The following is a 23,216-nucleotide window of genomic DNA, read 5'->3' on the forward strand; positions in this document are numbered from 1 at the left end:
TGTTTAGAGACGTGTGAAGGATCAGGAAAACAGGGAACAGCCGTTAGAAAGCACTGAATCTCTATGTGCTGATAATCCTGCTCATATATTTCTGAATTTACACCGATCGCGGACAATAGACTCTTTTCACAGAAGATATTTCGACCTGTCACAGTAAAGCCGCTTTCAGACATGACCTCCGGGTAAAATCCAGAGAATTGGCTACGGAGTTTACCCAGAGTCTGCGCCTTTCACACATGCCCAACACAGCGGGAGGTTTTCTGCACGGACGCGTTCACAACAGCAACGAATCCTGAAGAAAGGCCCAAGTGATACTGGCAACATTAACAAGTAGAATGGCACTAAGTAGAGCGCATACCTCCACCAAAACCCAACAGTCCCCTTGTGAAGCCACATTTAAATTCACTAGATGCAGGTTTGTATTTGGATCTGCGCCAAATCACACACGACAGATTTTTGTCATCAAAATCCAGTTTTCTCTGAGAAATCAAATGAAAATGTTGCAAAATACACTACCTTGCAATTTAAAAGCTTGTAATCCGTCCCTTAGTTTTTACGTAATCCTGCAAACTAACAAAGACTCAAGAATGAATGGAAAGGCTCTCAGTAGAACGCACAGCTCTGCCAAGGACCAACAGTCCCCTTTAAATTCAACCCAGCCACACACACACTCGTAGAATCATAGAAGTTATCTGAGAATATATGTCTGATTTCTTTCATCAAGATCCATGAATTATTGCCTGGGAAGACTTTTCAAAAAATGCCCACAAAAAGGTAAAACAATCCCTGGATCTTTCTCTTTGTCCAGATTGATGGGAAAATGTAATGGGTTCTTTCTTGTTCCATGTCCCATCGTTCCACCAGGTTTCATGGAATTATGTTCTGTAGTTTTTTGTGTAATCCTGCAAATTAACAAACAAACAAACAAATAAACAGAGAGAAGTAAAAACACAACTTCCTTGGCAGCAGTAATGTTACACAGCAGATGCTTGGCTGATCAGAAACCACTGGTACAGGTCATAATTGAATTATTCCCCTTACACACATAATCAAACACTGCAGATTATCATCACATTAACATTAAAAGCAGAGTCAGTGCTCGGTCAGGAAGCTGCACACACACCAACATCCATCCTCCTCCATGCAGGGAGCTAGAAGGAAGGAGAAGGAAAACGAGGGGCCTGCGTTTAAACTGACAGGCTGAGCAGTTTGTCGGCCGCATGAAAATGACCAGCTCGCATCTAACGGAGAGAGAAAGCTTCACCGTGACTGCCAGGGGCCTGCTGTGGAGGTTTGAGGTTCCGCTGCACAATCAATGAAACCAGTTTCCCCAGCCCGCTTCCTTCCTCGGGGCGGCCGCACCAAATGAAATAAATAAGGGGAGATTAAAAGGAAAATGGTTGCCATACCAGGAAGATGGCAGGAGGCCGTTCCCCGAGGGTGAAGAGGATGCGTGCGGCACAGAGACCCTGGACACTGAGTGAGGCTGTTTGCTGACTTGCTGTAATTCCAGCTTTAATGAAGGGGCCGGTGTGCCAAGGATGTCCCTGTGGTGTCATTTCCTCATTGACAATGTACAGTATTTCAATCCCCGGAGAGGAAAATGGATCTGCAAATAATTGGGGGTACATTTCCTTCCATGTTGCGCTGCTGAGATGTTTCCACCGTGTGTTCCAAGCCATTTTCTCCATTTAATTGCATTCAAAAGGAAAATAACAAACCGGCGCATGGGGCCCCAGTTGTCTCTGAGTGGGCCCCGAATACAGAGCTCATTTTAAGACGTGTGTAAATGTATCAGAGGAGGGCTTTTCATCTTAAAGCCGACCATTACCATTGATTTCACAAGAGCATCTGTCGTCTGGGAGGAGGATGGAATCCCTGCATTGGTATTTGGATCTCCATCAACAAGCCCCAGACTCTATTGATTCAGATAATTACATCAGATGGCTTTGGTCCCTTTCACAGCAGCTTCATGGCTACAGATGGGTTCACAGAGCCGGGGCACGTCAAAGCAGAGACGTCCAGCTGGAGAGACAGAGGGTTCAGGAGGGGCAGGGGGAGAAATTCATGAGTGAACGGACTGATGGAGCAACAGGATAATACGGGGCCTGTCCAATCCTTCACAGTCACAGAGCACACACACACACACACACAGAGAAAGACAGAGCGCCAATAGATTGCATGTAATTATCTCATCCAGTTGATCCCGTTTTTATCTGTGCAGCGTCATTCCTTCCACCTGTTGTTCCTCACATCTTCCTTGAGATCAGACGAAGCTTTGATCGTCTCCATCCTGCTGCCGGTTCCAACTAAAACTTGAATCTTTACAGTGACAAAAACAAAAGCTTTTCATTCTGTGTGAAAACTAAATTTATGAATTTACAATGAAAGTTCAAATGACGGTACGGGAAGTTGTAAATCTTTCCAAAAGGCCTATGAATGCCATCTAGTGGAGGAGAAAGAAATGACTCCAGATGGGAAACATGCATTGACAAACACTTCACAACTTTCTTTGTATCAAAAGTGTTGTTTTTATTAGAGTGAACCTTGGATCCAATAAATCATAGAAAAGTTTTTAAAAAATAGCTGAAAATGAGGAATAGATGTGATCTTCATATTTGACCAATTTACCGTTACAAACCACAACTGCCAAGTGTGGATGCATAAAACGAAAAAAAGATTCAATTCATTAATGTATGAGGGATAGAATCACTACTGTCACTCAGTACTTTACTCTATTGTCCTCTAATGAAATGCTGTATAACGTGTGTAGATTTTGCTTTTTTAAAAGTCGGAGGTATTTAGTTTACACGTCACGGTCAGAGCTCTTTCATTCATACATTTATTACTTGGCAGTTGTGGTGAAGACTTAATTGATCTGGCTCTTAATAGCCTATTAATTATAATTCTTACCATGAATCAAGTCTACAACCATTCTAATTTAATTTTTTTTTAAATACTAGGGGGTTGGATTTGGGAATAAATGTGATGAGACTGTGGCTATAAAACTTCTAAGCATGCTTGTTGAGCATGAGAGAAATGACCACCAGAGGGCACCGTTGATATTCAGTAAGCTGCATCTCCACTGTAACTGAAATAAGGATGAGTTACAACCTCCTGTTAAAGTCATGTGAGAACCTCTGTGTGGTGTCAGAGCTTCACTGCTCTCCCTCAGCTTCAGATCACACTCAGTCCTGTTCCATGATAATGATTCCAGTATCAACATCTAGTCCAGAGCAGCTTCCGTCCACTGTCACACCTTCAGGCAGCTCCACCACCACGGGGGCACAGTCGTCCGTGTCCGCATCGAAATCCCAGCGAAACTTCTTGGTCACGTGGGCTTTGAACTTCTCCGCCCTCTTGCGGAGCGTGCCGTCGACACCGGGGCCAGCGGCGAACTGGAAAAAGTCCTGCGAGGAAATAAAGTCAAACAATTGGTCCATTATAAATGTAAAACCTCCTTTGAGCACTAATGACTTAGGTCAGGCTCTGACACTGCATGTACTGATTTAAGTGAAATATGCCGTCATCTACTCCGCCTGTTATAATGTTAATGACACTAACAACAGAAAAGCTGTTTGTCTAAAATCTAAGAAAATAAGTGTAGGATCCACTTTTTCCTTTTCCAAATCTCCAAAGATAAATAAAATCTTCTACTTTCTATATTTCCATACTGACTGGAATGTGTGATTATATTTGTCATATGATTTTCTATCTCCTGATAACAATTCCTAACAAGTTAAAACATTACTTTCCTGTGTTAAGACAATTAAACAATTGCATCTACCTTGCATGATAACTAAAATCGCTCTGAATTATAAATACTTTAATTATTTAACTCATCAGTACCTTCGAAGCTACAATAGTCAATTTTAAAAGTTATGTCACAGGAAAAGCATAAATGTACATAATAAATGTCTAAATGATTAATTATCTACATCTAGATTGTTTATGTACGAGTGATCATTTTTCTTTTATTTCAACATGTTGAAATGTGACAATAAAAGATTTTCCAGACGAGCGTCTCAGTCTTTTTCTTCTTTCGAATTAACTTTGAATTCTTTTTTCGCCCCCTCCATCTCTGCTGCTCTGAGTGTGGGCCCCGTACCTGCAGTGTGGAGGTGAGGAAGTTGCTGTGTGACACAATGTCGACGAAGAAGTCGGACGGGATCTCTCCGAGCTGGTGGTAGAGCACGGCGATGAGTCCCAGGTAGAGCTCCTTCCGCTTCCGCATGGAGTCCTCGGAGCGACACAGCAGAGCCAGCAGGCGCTTCCAGTGCTCGAAGCCCTCGTACGCGTTTCCCAGAATGAAGCACACGAAGGCGAACTGCAGCTCACCTGAGAGAGGAGGGGGAAAGTTAGTAAAGACATCAAATCAAAGTGTGGGCTATCTTAATTATCTGATATCGATGTTTTCAACAAATACCGAGGAGGTGGAGAGGCTGCAGCTCGTAGTTCTTCTCCAGCACAGTCTCCAGGGCATAGCTCAGGTCCAGACTGCACCGGGTGATCTCTGCTGGCGTCGCCCCGGGCGGGTAGGTCTTCTGGGGGATTTCGGAGAAGCGCAGCTCCGTCCCCTCCCTGGGCTTCATCCTGGGGAGCCTGTCCAGTCCCTCCTTCATGCTCTGACAGGCCGTGTCGTTCCTCGGCTGCTCGGCCCGGTCCTTGGTGTGTTTGAACTCCACCTCTGGGATCACGTCACTGAAGGCGCAGATTCTACCGGACAAGGGCTGCAGCTTCTTGGTCAGCTCCTCGCTCAGGCGGTCGGTGAGGGACACCCACTTCCTGATCACCTCATACGGATAGGGCCCCAGGTGGGGGTCCAGCTCCTGCAAGGTGGCCCGGGTGCGGCTCACCTGCTCTTCGTCCTTGGAGGCGGAGAAGTCCAGGTCTTCTTCCTGGGGGTCCCAGTTCGCCAGCAGGATCTCTCTGGGTTTGAGGGACAGGAAGAGGCCCTTCTTGGGGCCGATTTCACTCCCGCAGCTCGGTGCGTTCACAGAGCTGTAGTGGAGGAAGTGCAGGCCCGGGGGGATCATCTTCACTCCCCGGAAGCGAGGGCCCACCTGCCAGCTCTTGCAGTCGATGCCCAGCTCTGTGCCCTGGGGGACCCCCAGCAGCACCAGGATGGCCCCCTCCTCAAACCGCCTCAGGGCAACATCTGGATCCATGTCCACGCTGCTGCTGCTGCTGCCGCCACTGGCCATGTCTCTGTCTCTGTCTCTGTCTCTTTCTGTCCAGGACCTCTAGTTAAACCGAACCAGGCTGAACAACAACTAAACTCTTTCAGCTGAGAAATGACAGCGTCTCATGTCCAGAGGAGATGAAAGGACTCAGTGTGTCGCTGAAAGACTAAACAGGAAATAGAAACATTTAAACAAACCTTATTTAAAACGTAAATCTGTTTAAGAAGTGATGGAGGTATTTATTTGTTTTACCTTGAATGAAGACTTGTTGATGTTTCGCATCGTTGTGAGATCGTTTAGTCGAGGCTGTGCAGCATAAAATAAGTTTCCGGGCGGAAACAGCGCTGTAGTCGAAAGGTTCCGCTTATCTCAGAAGTCACTTTGCCGACAAAGTTTACCGTCAATAGACTTCTGTCTATTTTATTTCAATTATCACCTTCAAGTTATAGATTCTCACCATTACTGCCTATGTTTATCTTGAGTTGATTTTATGTTTTTAAATGTTGTATTTTAAGTTTTATTCTTGCACTGTTTTCCCTTTTTTCAAATACACTTACATCTGCTGTACCATAACTTTACAGGCTGTGTTAGTGTGATGCACAACTTTTTACAGCTTCGGATATTTATCTTTAAATCTGTATTTATATTTGACTTCAATAGTCTTTCAATCCCCTTATACTTTAAATATTTGTATTGTGAATATCTCCATCAGCACATACTTCTTTACAGTGACAGCTTTGTAGTAGTTCTGGTGGCGAGATTTATTTATTATTTATTTATCATTATTATGCTTTTGTGTTTGACTGTTTTGTGTGATGCTGGAGGCATACATTTCCCTCTGGATCAATAAAGTATCTATCAATTTATTGAACTATCAACTATCTGCTGTTGGATTATATATATAAATGTTATATCTTCCCATATTTTATTTTTATTTTATTACAGTGTCTCTATGAGAATTACATTAAAACACTAAACAATAAAACTATAGTGTATAGTATTTTTCTATTAAATATTTAGGCCTAATTATTTACTTTCTTTTTTCCTCTATTTAACACTAAGCTGTATGATAGTTGTACATACTGTAATGCTGCTGTTTCTGTTTGACAAATAGTGAGAGTTATAATAGTATCAACAACAACAACAATAATAATTATAAGAAGAAGAAGAAGAACTTAAGAATTAAACATTTTTATTATATAGTTGTACAAGTGACAGAGGAACATTTCATGTGTATGACAAACACAAACATGATAGCTGCTACAACAGGAAGACAGTTCAGAAATGATCTCAATGCATTGTGGATATTTTGTTTAGCTTTATCTGTGGTTTCTGTAAAACTATTCCCGAAAAACAAGGACAAGCTAAGTCTGGAATAGTTTTACTACATAAAACAGTGAGAACTTGACAACAGTGAACATTCATGACATTGTATTAGAGGAAAAGTCACGTCATGTCCACTGTTAGATTGTGGAGAACCTATAGTGGAAATCCACCTGATGTCTTCATGAGAAAGCTGCAGGTTCACAGGAATCAAGGACGAGACGACACTTGCTAATTTGAGAGCTTGTAGACGCTCTGAAGTTTCTGCCAGCAAGTGATCAACGCCTTGATAACTTGGATCACCTTGTTCCTCTTTCTCTTCTTTCCTCGTATTTTCTTGACAGTGGAACAAGAGGTTCTCCGCCCCTGAAAGAGTACAACCAGAATAAATAATTGTTCAGTAGTGAAAAAAAGAAGATGGTAACTTAAATTAAATAAATAGAAGACCTTCAAACATACAAGGGACATTCACCATCTTGTCCTATTCTAAAATTATCAGAGGTGCATTATTGAGAATATCCTTTTACAGATTTTCTGTAAACCATTTCCCCAAAACCAACCTTGGATTGAAGCTGAAAAATAAAAGAACCTGTAACTATCTTGATGCGGTGGTGAGTGGAACATCTCTTTCTTTGCTTCCTCTATTACAAGTTGTGTTTAGTCTCCTCACCAGATAATCAGGGCTGCAGTTGTGAACGACGAGCTGCTCCATGCTCTCCACTGGCTTCTCCAGATCCGACCGCTGCCCGCCGCTCCTCTGACACCGGACCTGCTGTGTCATACCATATATTGAAACCAGGATGCGACGTGCCTGCCGTGGGGAAATTGCCGTTATAGCTCATAATTCCCTTTTCCTTTGCATTTTTTTAATTCTCGATTTGTAGCAGCCACCGAGACAGATTATGTGACATGCTGTTGTTATCACTACCCTGTCCATGGTGCTGAAAGTGTACATTGTGTTTACCTTTCCTTGGGGACAGGGATCTTTGGAGGTATGAGTTGAGCCTGTCAAATTCTGCAAGAGAAACCAAATATGGATTTATCAACATAGATTAAAAATTACTTGTCATTCAAAATATGAGACAGCAGAAGTAGTTGGTTCAGAGACAACTGCAGCAGACACTGGAGGGCAGCCTCTCATCACAGAGGTGTTCAAACATCCACCCCCTCACATGAATACACTCACAAGGAGCATGCTGGTTAATGGAGTTTGATGATAAGATATAAATCTGTTTAAACTCAGACATCTGCCTACCAGATTCTGCAGCTCAACGAAGATGACAACTCTGTAGGAGTCCAGGATTTCTTTAAAGTTACATCTGCGTTTACCACAATGACAATTGGCCAACAACAGAAGCGCCAGGACACTGCGGAGGAAAGATCCGGTCAGACACTGCAAAACACAGAGGTGTGTGTTATTATGAAAGAATCCACTTTAAATCATTATAGGAGGAATAATGGGTCAATGACGATGGGTCATTGTTCATTTGCCTCCGGCTCGGACGCGCACCAGCATCTGTCCCTCTCCAGATGTTTGGAGCTCACGCTGGCAGTCGCCGTGTCCGCAGACTAACATCTGTCAAGTTCCCCCATCAGCCACCACATGTTTTTAAAAACTCACACTCACCATTTATCATGTCCTGCTGCAGGATCCTCACATGAGCAAACCCATCTCAGTCAGCACCACGGAGACCCGAGGAATCAGCCCCTGATCCTGCGGGGATCATCGCATCGAAACACCCCTCCACACCAGGATTTTCTCACGCTTCCTCCGGTGGATAGGTCAACACTGTGGCGGATAGACTTCCAATAAAGTGCCCCGTGGTTTACTCCAACATTAACATCGGCACGCTCCAGTTTCCTTCCCCCGTCATGGATCGCTGACGCTGGGCATAGGATTTCACCAAACTCCAGTCCGATCAAGTCGAGGAAACCTTCTGCAATCAATCACTCTGTTCTTCACTCTTTCGATTTCGTTGCAGAAGAGATGCAAGACCGAGGAGGAGCAGCAGCTGTGGACGTGGTGGAACACTTCTCCGAAAGACATTTAATACTTAAAAGCCCATGTTTTCACAGTGGGTGGTTTAACTGGAGGAAATCCCCAGTCTCCTGGATAACGACGGAGCATGGAGGATGAGTGCAGGTCAAATAAACCACACTCAGAAATAAATGATGCCCATCAAGTCATAACAGAGCGTTTAACAACACAGATCGACAGCAACTGGTGCAACAAACTTTGTTTATTGGATAATATGAAGTATTTTTTTTCAAACTCATTTCAAGCAAGCTGTGTAAAAAAAAAAGCAGATCATCACTACAACATGAGAGATCAGATGTTAGCCCCTGACAGAGTTTATAAACACTCACATCTTGTTGAACAGACAGAGCCAAATCTACACCTCCAACACACCCACACTACGAGGAGTGAAAATTAAAAAATCCTCTAAAATGTGATGTTTAGATTTTTTAACAAAACACATTTTTAAAAGATTCCTACAGGGTTCTGTCCAAAATAAACTGTTGAAGGAGGAATCAAACTGTGTGTGTCCGTACATTTGTCTAAAACAGGGTACTGAAATTATTCATTTTCATTTCTGCATTTTTTTTAATTCTTTCACAGTCTTCAACAAACCACAGATGCTGACATTTGGATTTTGACACCGATCGTCAGAAAAAGGAGACCAACAACAAAACATGAAAAGGGGGTAGATTTCAGTACTTTGTATGTTCCAGGGACGGACAGGTTGAGCTTGTCCATTGCGGTTCCCTGCTAGACTCTTGACTGCCTGAGTCCTCAACCTGTATAGAGTCCAAATGTCCTCCCTTAGTCTCAGAATGTATTCTTGATCTTGCTGGCCACCAGCGCTAAGATCTCTCCCGTCTTCTTCTGCCAGTTCAGGACGTGTTTGGACTCGGCACACCATAGCTCTCCGTGGCGGGGCTCCGCGTTCTCACAGCGCTTCCGCACCTCTTCCTGTTGTTCCTGATGGAAGAAACCACAAGTGAGGTTGGACAGTTTTTGGCAAAAGCAAGTGCATCGTATATACACTCCTCTGCCCAAATACTTTTTTTCTTCGCAACCACATATTTTGTATCTTAATGATGCACATTTTTAAGTAGTAAAATTGCATTGACTGAATTTAGATCTTTATAGGATTCAGGGATTCCAATCTTGCCTGATGTTTAACTGCGATTTTTACACCGAAGTCTCACAGAGACTCTCACCCAGAGAAGGACAGTCAATAGTAAGACTCTCACCTCTGTCCCATGTTGCAGCTCAAACTTGTAGAAGAGACCCCAAGCATCTCCGAGGTCGGGGTCAATCTTCACCGTCCTGAGGAACCACTCTCTGGCTTTGGTGATCTTACGTTCACTCCAAAACAGCCTGAAACGTGCACACAAGATAAGTTGAACCAAAACATTGTCATACAGGAATTTTAAAAGCTAAATGGAATGTAAACCAGCAAAGACAGCAGGGCTTATTATTGAGAAGACGCGGTCATACTTGGCTACAGCGAGCAACACGTGGGGATCGTGTTCACACTTCTTCAAAGCGTCCACACTCTTGGTTTTCCTTTGGGGCCTGGCCTCCAGAAACACAGCCTCAGCCCACAGGATACCTTTGTAGGAAGGAACAGGGAGTGGAGAGAAATGGAGAATTGCAGATGACAGACGGAAAAAAACTAAATGCCAAAAGTATTTTCAAAATTGTGGTTTTTGTTAAAGGTCTGTAGTGTAGTTTTTGACAATGATTTTAGGACAAATCGAACAAATGTCCGGAGACTTCACACAACAGCAACAATATGCTCTCACCTGAATTGGGGCACTCCTGCAGGGCTTTGGCCATGAGTGTGTTGGAGATGTTCTTCAGTCCAGCCCTGAACTCCAGTCTAACCGAGTCCAGCCTGGTGAATATGATCATGAACACATCTTTTTAGACACAGAGTTGCACATGCCTGTCAGAGTTCGATAGGTGGAGGTATTTTTTGTTTTTAAATTTGACATCAATCTCAGTTTGTGTTTCTGTGCTGCATCTAAATAAATGTGGCACGAGCCCATGTTGTCTCATGTTCTCTGATTCAAGTTTCTACTTCTACAGAAATGATTACAATCTGTCCGTGGGTGTTGGTGCAAGCTTTTTCTCCTCCATGCAGTGAAATGAAAATGCCACAAAAAGCCCAAAACATAAATTGAGTAAAGAGAAGGAAGCCACTTGAATTTTTAATTGCCCATTTGATAATAATCACTTTAAACAGTCACATTACTATAATTAATACACTAATAAACTACACAGGAGACACATTTGAAAACTTAAGTGCTTCCTCAAGCAGCATGCTGCTTTTGCATTCAAGTGGCTTATTCACAGTCTGTTTGTTGTGTGTTTTCTCACCATAGCTCGGGGCTCTGGGGGTTCTTGAGTCTTGCCTTCTCCAGGATCGCTCTGGCTCTGGTCAGCTGTCCCACTCGCTCTTCAAGATGAGACAGCAACAACCACAGGGATGTCGAGTGGGGACACTTTTTCAACTGAAGCAAATAACGAGACATATGCCATTTATTAGAGAACCGCACATTTTCATCAAAAACATGTGCGAGCAAAAATAACCCTTAGAAGTCAGAACTCCTTTACAGGCATGCAAACCCATGTATGGTGAAAAAAGAGAGCTATCCAAAGTAGAAAAAAACTGCGTAATATACCATCTGACGATGGCCTGTGCTATTATGCTTAAATTAACAGGAAATTCCATTTAATGTACACAGATCAATAAGAGATCGAGATGTTAAGTAGTAAATTGTGTTTTTTTTTCAGAATTAGAGTGTTGGGGAGTAGTTAACTACGTGGTTCTCCGTCAGGAACGAGCAGGTGAATAATGTCTGTTCTATTATATGGGCCAGAAAACATATATATATGATATAAATGATCAAATATGCATCCCATACTTTTGATTTTCCTGCTGTTCTCCTGGAGTTTAAATTTCCCCGATTTCCCCCCCCCCCACATAATGAAATTTCCCCATCTGCCCATCCACTGTAATCCCTGGAGTAGCCGGGCTGGAGGCACTCTGACTCGGCCAGTAGAGCTTGTGCGAGGCGCCTTCTCCTACAGTACTTCTTTTTTTTTTTTGCTCAATGCAGTTCACTCTTATGATTATTTGTGAGACAAATACGGACATTCACCTAAATCGATGTTCAAATTTGCATGCTCACCCCTTGGTTGTATGCCTCTCTGGCCTTGTCCATGTTTTCACCCTGCTCCTCGATCTGGCCTCTCATCATCCAAAGTTTTGGGAAGTCCTCGTAGTGTTTCAGGGCCTCAGTGCACAGCTCCTGGGCAGCTTCTATGTTTCCCAGCACCCACTCCAACTTCACGGATTTCATAAATACCTGAAGAGATTACAAATACAGACAAGATGTTTAGACAGCAAATATAAACAGACCCTGTGAACTACTACTTGAAATATACTTACAACAGGATTGTATAAAAATATTTGTATAACCAAATGATATAACGCGAAATCAAGACGATTTATTGGTTGACCGAGAAAAATCTGTCCATACGGGCTTTTCACAGACATATGTGTGTCTGTGTTTATGTTGCACTAATATGAAAAGTGTATTTTACAGAATAGACAAATCCGAAAAGATGTGCTGTTATATTTTATGTCACAAATATGTTTATTTTGTTGATTCATAAATATATAATATTATGAATAATAAAGTTTATGGTTAAATTGTTAAATATCAAGCCTCAATAACAATCTATGTCATAAGGGTTTGATGAAGACATCTTTGGAATCATGACGAAATTAAAAAATATATTTATATATTGGCCGATATATCGTAATTTCTTTCTCCCCAATATCGGTATTGGCATCTGCCCCCAAAAATTCACATCAAGCCAGGCTCTTTTGTAAATACACTACCAGCATTCAAATGTTTCAAATACAAACTTCCTCAGGCAAAATCTCAATACTGCTTCATCAACACCATGTATTGGTCTTATCTGACAGGACAATCAGTGCAGCCAACGTTAAAGCAGGTTTACACAGTTATATCTGTCAATGAATACAAAACAGATCATTAAAAGAGTGTTGGAGAGGTCACCTGGTAGGCAGAGTGGTGGTTTGTTTTGAACAACTGTTTTGAGATAAAGGAACCTGGCAAGCCTGAACCTGAGAAAACAGCATGTTTGTAGAAACTCTATATTTCAATGCACTAGTGACTGACTATTAAACAAAGGCTGTAAAGCCGAGAGAAATAAAATCTGATAATCAAGCCACCAGTACCAGCATTTCTTGAAGAAAAACAAAACAAAATGTTCTGGTATACAGGGTCATGAAAGGACAGTATTTCTCTGTACAAATTAATAGCCCAAGAACATGGTGTTCTTATGGCATCAATCTTGACAAAAAAACAATATGCACATTCCTTATTTTTCTCTTTTCAGTATATTTTATAATCTAACTTTTTCTACTTTTTTTCCAGCAGATAAGTGGATTTTCTTCAGAATAAACCTGATGAGAGTTTGAAACAGGGAAAAACTTTATTTTTGTTTTCTCACTCACCCTGGCTGTTGGGGCGCTGCTACGGGCCTTGGCCAGCAGTCGACGGGCTCTTTCATACTCATTATTCTCAGACTCCAGTTTGACAGCAGCAAGCCAGATCTCTTCACTGTTAGGGTTAGCCTAGAACAATTTAAAGAGGTGGGTCAGAGGTAGAACACATTGCTAAGAGAGAGAAACAGAAGAAAGGGTCACACAAAAGCCATTTCCTGTCTTGTGGAGGATCTCCAGAGAATTGGGTCCGGACTTTCTCCGCTGTTCACCTTTCACACACCAAAAATGCAGCTGGAGGTTCTCTGCTCAGACACGTTCATAAATGCAAAAAAATCGTCTGCAGGATTGAACTTTCTCCGACTGAGTCTGCAGAAACTCAGTGCATGCCTGAAAGCAGCTATAGATAAGACACATGCTCACATGGACACTACATGAACAGGTCAAAATGTTATTGACTGTATCATCACCTGGAAGGCCAGAGCCAGGATACTTCTGGCTGCAGGCACATCCTCAGCCAGCCACTTGGACTTGGCACCCATCAGCCACAGGACCTCGGCCTTGGGACAGTGAGCCACAGCTCTCTGGAGCAGGGCCTCCAAAGACTCTCTGAAAGATGCAATGAAAGAGGAATGGATGAGAGGAGCACAGAGCAAATTGATGAAGCAGAGTAAAGCAGAGAAAAGCAGATGTTAAATATAGTGAATAAGAAATAAAGAAAGTTCCAGCTTTAGAGCGAGCTACATTTACAAAAGAAGAGCTGGTCACCTGGTGCCGTGGTTCTTCTCAAAGTAGGCGGCTCTGAGCCAGACACTTTTTTTACTGGGGAACACCTGCAGAGAGTGGGCGTAGATGGCCCTGGCACACTCCAGCGCTCCATGGGACACACACTGAAACATAACAGACAAGCATCTATAAAACTCTGCAGGTAAATGAGTATGTGAAGTTCCTCTCAAGGAGTTGGGGTCCAAGCGTGGCCTGTGTAAAAAAAAAAAAACATCGCATTACTCACACTGTCCGAATCCTCCATCCAAGTGTGTTTACGGTCCTCCTCCTCAATACCAATCCCGATGACGGCCCTTATCACAGCCTGGCAGGTAGCCACACTGCCTGCTTTGTCACACTCCTCTGCATCCTGCAAGACAAGAGGAAACATTGAGGAGGGAAAGCGATTCTGGGTGGTACACAGGAGGACAATGCAAAAAGTTAAAGCATAAGTTACTGACACCAATTTGAGAGGAATGATGGAGCTGGAACCAGAAACCTGGAAATGAACCTGGATTTCTGATTGATAAAATATGAGTCCATCTGTCATCGGGGTTTCAATGAGCGCAACACACAGGGCCAGACAAGATAGTCAGGAAAAGAGCAAGTGTGAGAAAGTTATTCTGTGATTGCACAACAACAGTGAGCGGCATTAAAAATGTCAAGACACAGAGCTGGCTTGTTTTCTTTTGCACCCAGATGAAATAGCAGAAGGTAGCTTTGCCAAAGTATACTGGCAAGCTGTCAAACACATGACGCAGTCTCTACTCACTCAACATCAACATTTAAAAAGTGAAAACATTCATTTGTTCACTCTAATTGTAGAGACACGGGGGAAAAAATTCACTGGTGTAAACAGAAAAGAAACTACGGGCTGGATTTACTCCAGTGTTTGTGAACATTACTGATGTTTTTGTTAGGGCATAAAAAACACCAACAACTTTGTTACTTTTTGTTTACTGTTTCTCTAAATTTTGAAGTGACAGTAGACTGAGAATTATAACTTAATCAAAGCTCCATTTCTTTTTTAGTGGTGCTCAAAGACAAAGTTAATTAGTTACATCTGTACATCAACACAACAGACTCTGCAACACATAAGGTTTTCATTAGGGGTGGAAATCTCTAGTCCTCTCATGATTCAATTCAATTCTGATGGATACACCGATTATCGATGCATCAAAGAATTTTATTTCTATACAGGATTTTATTTTTTAACCCTGCATCTTCACAAGCCTCATGATTTGTGCTTTTAAAAAGTATTGTAGACAGTTACTGTTATTACAAGTGTAATTTACTAAATAAGATTTTCTATTCAAAATTCTGACTACAGCAATTGGTCCATAACTGTATCAGGGTGGCCCCGCACGGTCCCCCCTTGGCAGCACTGAGGCGTATGACTCCTCTGTTCAACAACAGATTTTGCTCCTCTGCTCTTTTCTAAATCACTCAAACTTTGAGCTGATCTTTACAAGTGCATTTCTTTATTGGTCTACAAACAGCTGCAGGAATTGCTGCTGTGTCTTTTTCCCTCTCAGAGATGTCAAAGAAATCCCAAAGCCACAGCAACACACCTGTATCCACTGCTCTCTGTTGATCTCTACACCGTTGGCGTGTAGAGAGGTGATGGCTCTGTCGATGATCTTTTCCACCATCTGAGTGTTGCCATTGGCCTCCTCCAATTTAGCAGCAGTAATCCAGATGTGGCGATCAGTGGGAATGTTCTCTCGAGCTTTGTTCAGGACACGACGGGCGTTCTCGTACGTCTCTAACCGGGCCAGTGCCAGCCACAGCTAGAGAAGGACAGGCAAAAACAATTTAATATAGAGGTAGGTGCAAAGCTTTGTTTCTTGCATTGTATTGATGTGGATGCATGCGATGCATCGTGTTGGTGGAAAGAAATCTACGTGTGCTAAGCGTACCTCCACACTCGTAGGGCAACACTCAACAGCTCGGCTAAGCATGATCCTGGCATCCTCTGGCTCCTCCAGCTCAACAGCCGTCTTCCACAGTCGAACTGACTTGGACACGTTCTCCAGAGCTGCATGAGTAAGAGTTACATAAGAGTTCAGTCATTTCATTGAGTCTTTTGTTCCAAGAGATTTACAACAAGTGAGCTGTCTGTGTGTTGCGCAAGGAAAAAAACTAACTCGAAAATGTTAAAATCCTCAGATCAAGCCATAACAAATGGTTTAAAAGAACATTAAAAAAAAAAATGTATACAGAAAATACACAGACCTTTATTTACACTAGCAACACACTGTGTACAGTGGCATAAAAAATAAAGACTCTAATCGCTTCAGTGAATGTAGACCCAGGGCATAGAACATAATGAAAAACACTATTAAACAGCAAATCCTGCAATACAAAGTTCAATAGTGTCTGAGAAAAAACACAGAGGCAACTGAACATGTAGAGGCGGAGAGACCTCTTCCACAGAGGAAGCTCCGCATCCATCTCTGTCACTGCGGTATGCTGCTGGGAAATATTAGTGTGTGTGTGTGTGTGTGTGTGTGTGTGTGTGTGTGTGTGTGTGTGTGTGTGTGTGTGTGTGTGTGTGTGTGTGTGTGTGTGTGTGTGTGTGTGTGTGTGTGTGTGTGTGTGTGTGTGTGTGTGTGTGTGTGTGTGTGTGAGAGAGGGCACTGACACCATGGCTCTAATCGGGTGCTTGGCCTTGATGAAAAGCCAGAACCACAGCTGCCAAATGTAACCGTAATAAAATCTTTTATACAATCTTATGAGTGTAGGGAGTGAGTAGCTCTGTGTGGGTGCCTCTTATGACACAATGGACAGATTGAGACTGGTTGTGAATTTTTGCCCTGCAGACAGTGGTGACTTCCTTTTGGCAAGGAAACCATTAAATATAAAGTGATGCAGGGCGCTGCTGGGAACACACACAAGCCTCTCGTCATAGCAACATGACAGCAACAGTTCATTTCAACACTTTCACTTTCTCACAATCTGACAGTGGATTTATACAAAGAGGAGAATTATTTAAAAGCATTCCTATGGTCATTTTAGATATTTTATAACATTGTATCACTGCCTTACCCTTCCTGAGGACTCGTTTCTTGGCCCTGACATCTGTCTCCAGCTCTGCAGCTCTGATGTAGATGCGGACGGACTGCGGCATGTGACGGACGGCCTGGGCTACCACGGCTTTAGCCGTGTCCCCAGGCTGGAGCCGGGCTGCCTCCAGCCACACGTCCTCACTCTGGTGGGCAGAGAAAAATAATTATAGCATCAGGAGGGAGAGGAACAAATTAACCCATGTGCGACTCAGCCAAGCAGCATTAGTGTGTCATTAAATGAAATAGCTGGCGATTCAAAGTTAAATAATAATAACAATGATGATAATGAACTTTATCTATTTCGTACAAGAAAAGTAGAATAAGCGCAATTTACAATTAAAAAAATTACATGCATGTGCTTCGATGAAAACTTACATAGATTGCACATAATAAACAGGGATAGAAGGCCATAAAAAGTAACCAGTAATAGCTCTCTTTGGACAAATATTAAATAAACGTAAAAATATTATTACATACATTAAAGTTTATAGATATAGATGAATGAGCTTAACATATTTACAGATTCAGTTTACTGTCCATCCTTACCTTAGGACACATCTCGGTGCCTTTCATGATCAGGTTCCTCGCCACCTGTAGTTTGCCAGTCACCTCCTCCAGCCTGGCAGAGGCAATCCAGGCAGGTGGGTGATGGGGATTGGTCTCCCTCACTGATTTCAGCAGCAGACGAGCCTTCTTGATGTCACTTGACATAAGGAGGCAAAAATAAATCATCTGACGAACAACATTTTACTTTACACACATAAGGATCTTGGTATCTCTTTAGTGTTTCTACCTAATGTCTCCTCCATGTGTGGGGATCATTGAGTTGAGATCTGTCAGGTAACCCTTAGGATCCACCACTGTCTGTCCACTCACTGAGTCAGAAACCTGAACACAGGTAAAATGTAAACACGGGACATAGAATAAATAAATACTGTGCATTGGGATATCAAGTGCAGTGCGAGTTGTAGAACAAGGTAAAAGTGAAGGCGACTGAGGATGATGCATCAGTTACCTGACTGAGCCTCATATCCATGAGTGTGTTCCTGGCCTGACCAATTTTCCTCATGTCCAGCTCTCCTGTCCCTGGCGTCATCAGACCAGGGGTCATGCTTCCAGGGTAAGGGGTGTTCAGACCTGCCAGCTAGGGAAGAAAAGAAATAATCATCAAAGAGAAGAGCATTTAATCTTGAAAAAGGCTTGTGAAAAAAAGGCCTGGATAATGCGACACTACCACTGTGACTGATACACACAAAAAAGTCTAAGCAATAGCTTTCCAATGCTGCAGACTGACAAATACAATACAGTGTAATCATATTAATAATGTATGTTCAGAATGAAAACTTTTTAAATGAGTTGTTAACAGGCCATTTTCCCATTGGCTCTCAATTCAGGTGTGTGGTAATGGGTTCCACTTGCATAAACAGTCAATCTAACCAATCAGATTGGTACAAGCAGGTGATTCTATCCTGTTACAAAGTCGATGTCCACTGAGATTGAACAGTTGAAGTAATTTGTTTCTTTGCAGTGAGATATCATGACTCCTGCTGGTGCCAGATGAAACTACATATCGCTCACTGATGTGTGTCTGTCTTAATGTAGATGTCCACAGTAAAGAAATTAGTTTTTGTGTGTATACTGACCCCTTGCAGAGGGTCAACACTGGTGTTTTTTTCTCCAGTCTGCAGGTGTTTGGAGAAGAAGCTGTCAGGGACAGGGGTGAGCTTTTCATAGCGGGGATTCCTCTGTCGCTTGTTCCTTGCATCTCCAACCTCAGGGATGCTGAGCCACTCTTCTTCTGATACCTCTGCCAACTTTCTCTGTGATCAGATAGAAAAAAATGAAGGATGAAATTTAATAAAGAGATTTATAAATGGAAAGTGAGTGATGTGGCATCTGTGTAACAAATATAGTGCTGTAAATCACTGTATATCTTGTGAAAAAGCTCTACCAGCTTGATTTCATGTAACCCTAATCACTCCAGCTGGAAAATCTCAAAAGGTCTTGGTGGACAAGGTTAGAACAATGATTACAATGTTTACCTATTCTTACACAGTTTAAAATAGGAAAATAAAGTTTTTCGCTTGACAGCGACAGAGTCACTAAAATGTGGAGAGACAGGTGTAAGAAGAGGACAGCCGAGAAAAAGCTGGGTGATTTGGGTTGGAAAAGAAAGGCAGCAGTTCGGCACATGTGCAACTTTGTACCTTTAGATCTGAAAACTGCTGCTGTATCTTGGGTCGCTCCATACGATATTTCTCAATTTCTTCCTTTTCTCTCAGCTCCCTAAAAAAGAGAGAAGAAAACTTTAAAAACAAGCCTCACATACATTATAAATTGCAAAGGATGTCCAACATGAAGACACTGTGTGAAATCTGGAGTAAACTTTAACCCAAAACCCAGGTGGGAGAAATGTATTGCTACCTTCTTTCTTTGCGTCTTTCATCCATCCTCTTGTCTAGTGCAGCATATATAGCATCTGCTTCTTCGTCGTCTTTCTCATAGGGTCCACTGGAAAACAAGCTACCTGCATATCCATTGAACTACAAGAAAAACAAACAGCCTAATGTTATGGGGTTGGCAGAAAATATCACACAATCCGTATGATATACAGATTAATGGTCTGGTCTGCTATGAGTTTTGAAACTTCATACACAATTTTACATCAGAAAAACATCAAATAACAGCCAGAGACAATCGAGTCACAGGCACCTCATCATAGTTGGTATCATTGAGATCTTCTTCATCCTCCTCGTTCTTTTTCATTTGGTCCCCAACCGTCCTCTTCCCTGGGGGTGCATGCCGATCATCCACTGGATCATTGGCATCACGAGCAGGACCAATATCTGATCGGGTGGTGAAACCAGTTGCACTGAGGAGAAATCACAGAAATAAAAATTTGGCATAGGACTCGAACAGGGAAATTCAATAAACAATTTGAAAACGTTGTATGTGACAAATGGGCACTCATCATTTTTGCTGTTTGACATATTTAACCAAACTAGCTGGCCTCTTAGTTAAATTTAGTTTACCAGCACATAAACAACATTGACTATTGTCAGAGAGCTGATCATAAAACAGAGTAGATTTGAGAAAGTAATGTATGAAGTTATGAACACTGCATTGACAACAGGCTCCAATTACCTTTAACAAATATAAACAATAAAAACAATTGTACTGTCGGCCACTAATATTTGTTTCCTTTATCTGACGTTATGATAAATTCATTTATTCAATCAATGCAATCACAGATAATGCCGAGCTAATACCTTAGTTATTGCAAGTAGCTACTGTGTATTTTGAACATTAATTCAAAGTTCATTAAGCTGATGTGTTGCTGTTGTTAAAACGATTATTTTTTATTATGTATGCTTAATGTGTGTCTGTATTCGCGTGTTACCACCAGGAGAGTTTGCTGAACCACAGACTTCATTCAACAGACAGAACTTAGCTTGTTAGCTAGAGAGCTGTTAGCATGCTAGTTAGCTGAGTTAGCTCACCCTCTGCCGAGACCGGGGACGTAGCCGAGCGGAGCGGGCATCCCCAGGAAAGGCTTCTTCTTTTTCCCCATGAGCGGAGAGGCGAGAGGTGTTGCCGGGGTCGCACCGTTGGCCCCCGCGGCCCCGGCGCCTCCCTGCGATGCCTTGGACATTTTGGGCGCCTGTTTAGGACCAGAACTCGCCATCGTTTCTGCAACGGCGAGGATGCTCACTGCCGGATAAACAACAGTCGCACTTCCGGTACCAGCGAACAGCTTTCTGGAAAGATCAGCGCCCCCACAGGTGCGTCTGGGTGCTGTTTAAAAAAAAAAGAAGTCTCTAATGGCATGTTTTAAGCTCATGAAGTTGTTTGTGTGAATCATATAAATGTTTTAATTTCCACCTCCAACTGTGTAACTGTGGTGGAAATTATATATAATTTTAATCTATTTTATCTCATGGTAATGTCACTTTGTTCACAGAAGCCACAGGAGGGCACCAAATACCCAACAAAAAGAGGCCTGTTGAGACTTTGCTCTGAATTTTAAAGTTTAAACTTAATGGTTTGTAGATAACTTTTCCTAATGCAACTTTTCCAGTGGGTAAATCCTGTGTTGCATGAAGTAACATCGTGATATGACATCGTATAACTCTCCTAGAAAGAACTTTCTAATTTTAAAACCAAATATTTTGTGCATTTTTATGCTCTGTTTTGTGATATTTATACATGATTTTACTTTGCATTTAAAGCATAATGAGTGTTTTGTTGGAGGCATTAATGCAAACTTCAAAGGCCTATGTATAATAAGACTGGTAATTCAATTAACTAATCAGCTACATATGCCTTTTGTATATTTTATGATGTAACCTCATTTATTCCCTTGACTCAGCATCATAAATAGACCCATGACCCCAGCCATGGAATATATATGACATAGCTGACATGCATGATATCTGAATTAAAAACCTTCCCATTCTTCATCATCTCAGAGATTTACCATGGCTCCTAAAGGATCAGCATGTGCTTCACAGTAAAACTAAGTTTGCCTTAATATACTCTGGCTCCCTGAAAAAATTGTGAATTAATAGTTTAGTAGAACTGAAACTGACTTCATTTCTTAGAGAGGATGATAACATGTTAGCCATATATTTTAAGTGATTGCAGTGCAGCTCTGACAGACATGTGTTAATGTGTCGCAGCGATAATTTATCTTACATTATGGGTGAAAGATATTCACGTTGGAGAGTCTGGATTCAAACATGAGACTGGAGACGGCAATAGAGTTAATTACACTCTAACATGACATTTCTGGGCTCCGTCCCGTGAGACGAAGAGAGGCCATACATCAATTAGCTTCAGTCACGTTTAACTTCACCCACCCATAGTCTGAGCCTCAGCCCAGACCCTCACATTTCTCTTCATTTACATTGCCTGGAGGGCAGACATCATTTCACTCCTGGGAGAAGATGTTATGATGAAAATGGACTGTCAGACACATCAGAAGATATATGGCACCCACAGCCGAGAGCCAATTTGAACATGAAGTGCTACTCGAGCCTCGATTTCACCCAGTTATTGCATTGCTTTTAATTTCTTTCAATTATTTCGATGCAGATTTATATGATCACGTACAATGTGCAGCTCCAATTCACACTGAATATGTTTTTGCAATAAAGGACAGGCAGTAAAAAATAAATCACAATACTGACCCATGGATGAATGATTCACTCAGTCTCTTTATTATACTTAAATTATTAATAATACGGCCCAATACTAACAATATAAAAATCGCTCAATGCCTGGTTGAAGCACACGTGTAGCCCTGTATTCATTTTTAATGCAGCAGTGGTAACCACAATGTTACATTCAAATGGCTAAAATAGGAATTCTACATAAAGAAGCAGCCTGTTTTTGAACAATGAAAGTGTGTTTCCATAAGAATAAACATATTCAGCAGGAATCCAGCAACCTGCACCACACACACACAGACTGAAGTGCATAACAATATGCTCATGATGACAGTGACAGTAGGAGATATCTGGTTTGTGTAGGCCCGAGTTGGAAGGAGTCACATGGGAATTTTGCAAATACCAGCTTAATTTACCCTGAAAATGAGGAAAATCAACCTACAGGAAAAAAAGAAACACGCAATAAAATTCTGGGCTCATAAAGCACTGAACTGAAGCTACGATATTTATATTAAACTAGGTGATTGGCTCAATTACACACAAAGGGGGATCAATTCAAACACGCTAACATGAACTAACAATAGATACTAAACAGAACAGTTGATCTATGACTCAGGGGAAGTGTTGGAATCAATAGAATTTACCTAAACTACAGTAACTCTGTAATGAACTGTCTCTTCGACCAGATACAGGATCTCCTTTTGATAACTAATGTAAAAACTCCTATTTGTTCACCTCCATTCACTGAACCTGAATCTGTCTGGAGCCACTTTGAAAACCTGAGGCCAACACTCATGGATATATTATTATATACTGTATACTTATATGTTGTACAATATATTACATAACACATTATCTCTAAATTACGTTTTTAATTTTTCTTTCAAAATAAAAGTTTCATGCACACCCAAACTAAACCACACCCCGACCCTGTTCAGCCAATGAGATTGTGTCCTGCTCTGGACTGATCTCGCCTTTCTACCTTTAAATGTGGAGAGTAAAGCTCATGATGGCGCCTCCCTCTGCAGAGGAGTGTGTCACAGAGCATCTGTTCCTGCAGCAGCTTCACCTGCAGCTCTGTCTCCAGACAAACTCTGGATCTCAGACTCTCCTGTGAACATGAAGACATGAGGCCTGGAGCTGGAGGTGAGTCCAGCA

At 41.9% G+C, this 23,216-nt stretch overlaps 2 protein-coding genes across 2 annotated transcripts; both read right to left on the minus strand.

Moving 5' to 3' along the window:
* Positions 1–2,511: 2,511 nt before the first annotated feature.
* aar2 (AAR2 splicing factor) lies at positions 2,512–5,536 on the minus strand. The gene is made up of 4 exons (XM_034591371.1): positions 5,436–5,536; positions 4,427–5,349; positions 4,109–4,338; positions 2,512–3,410 (listed from the first exon to the last, which is right to left on the minus strand). The coding sequence occupies exons 2-4, from the start codon at positions 5,202–5,204 to the stop codon at positions 3,189–3,191; spliced, it is 1,230 nt and encodes a 409-aa protein (XP_034447262.1). The 5' UTR covers positions 5,205–5,349; positions 5,436–5,536; the 3' UTR covers positions 2,512–3,188.
* Positions 5,537–8,726: 3,190 nt separating this feature from the next.
* prpf6 (PRP6 pre-mRNA processing factor 6 homolog (S. cerevisiae)) lies at positions 8,727–20,661 on the minus strand. The gene is made up of 21 exons (XM_034591370.1): positions 20,391–20,661; positions 19,603–19,762; positions 19,315–19,433; positions 19,098–19,176; positions 18,534–18,710; positions 17,906–18,034; positions 17,684–17,778; positions 17,437–17,593; positions 16,871–17,033; positions 15,742–15,860; positions 15,394–15,612; positions 14,070–14,192; positions 13,826–13,947; positions 13,528–13,666; positions 13,070–13,189; positions 11,712–11,888; positions 10,897–11,030; positions 10,320–10,411; positions 10,012–10,126; positions 9,765–9,891; positions 8,727–9,489 (listed from the first exon to the last, which is right to left on the minus strand). Exons 1-21 carry the CDS (start codon positions 20,573–20,575, stop codon positions 9,337–9,339), a joined length of 2,904 nt encoding a protein of 967 aa, XP_034447261.1. The 5' UTR covers positions 20,576–20,661; the 3' UTR covers positions 8,727–9,336.
* Positions 20,662–23,216: the final 2,555 nt, after the last annotated feature.

This window comes from Hippoglossus hippoglossus, chromosome 7 (assembly GCF_009819705.1).
Source record: "Hippoglossus hippoglossus isolate fHipHip1 chromosome 7, fHipHip1.pri, whole genome shotgun sequence".
NCBI lineage: Eukaryota > Metazoa > Chordata > Actinopteri > Pleuronectiformes > Pleuronectidae > Hippoglossus > Hippoglossus hippoglossus.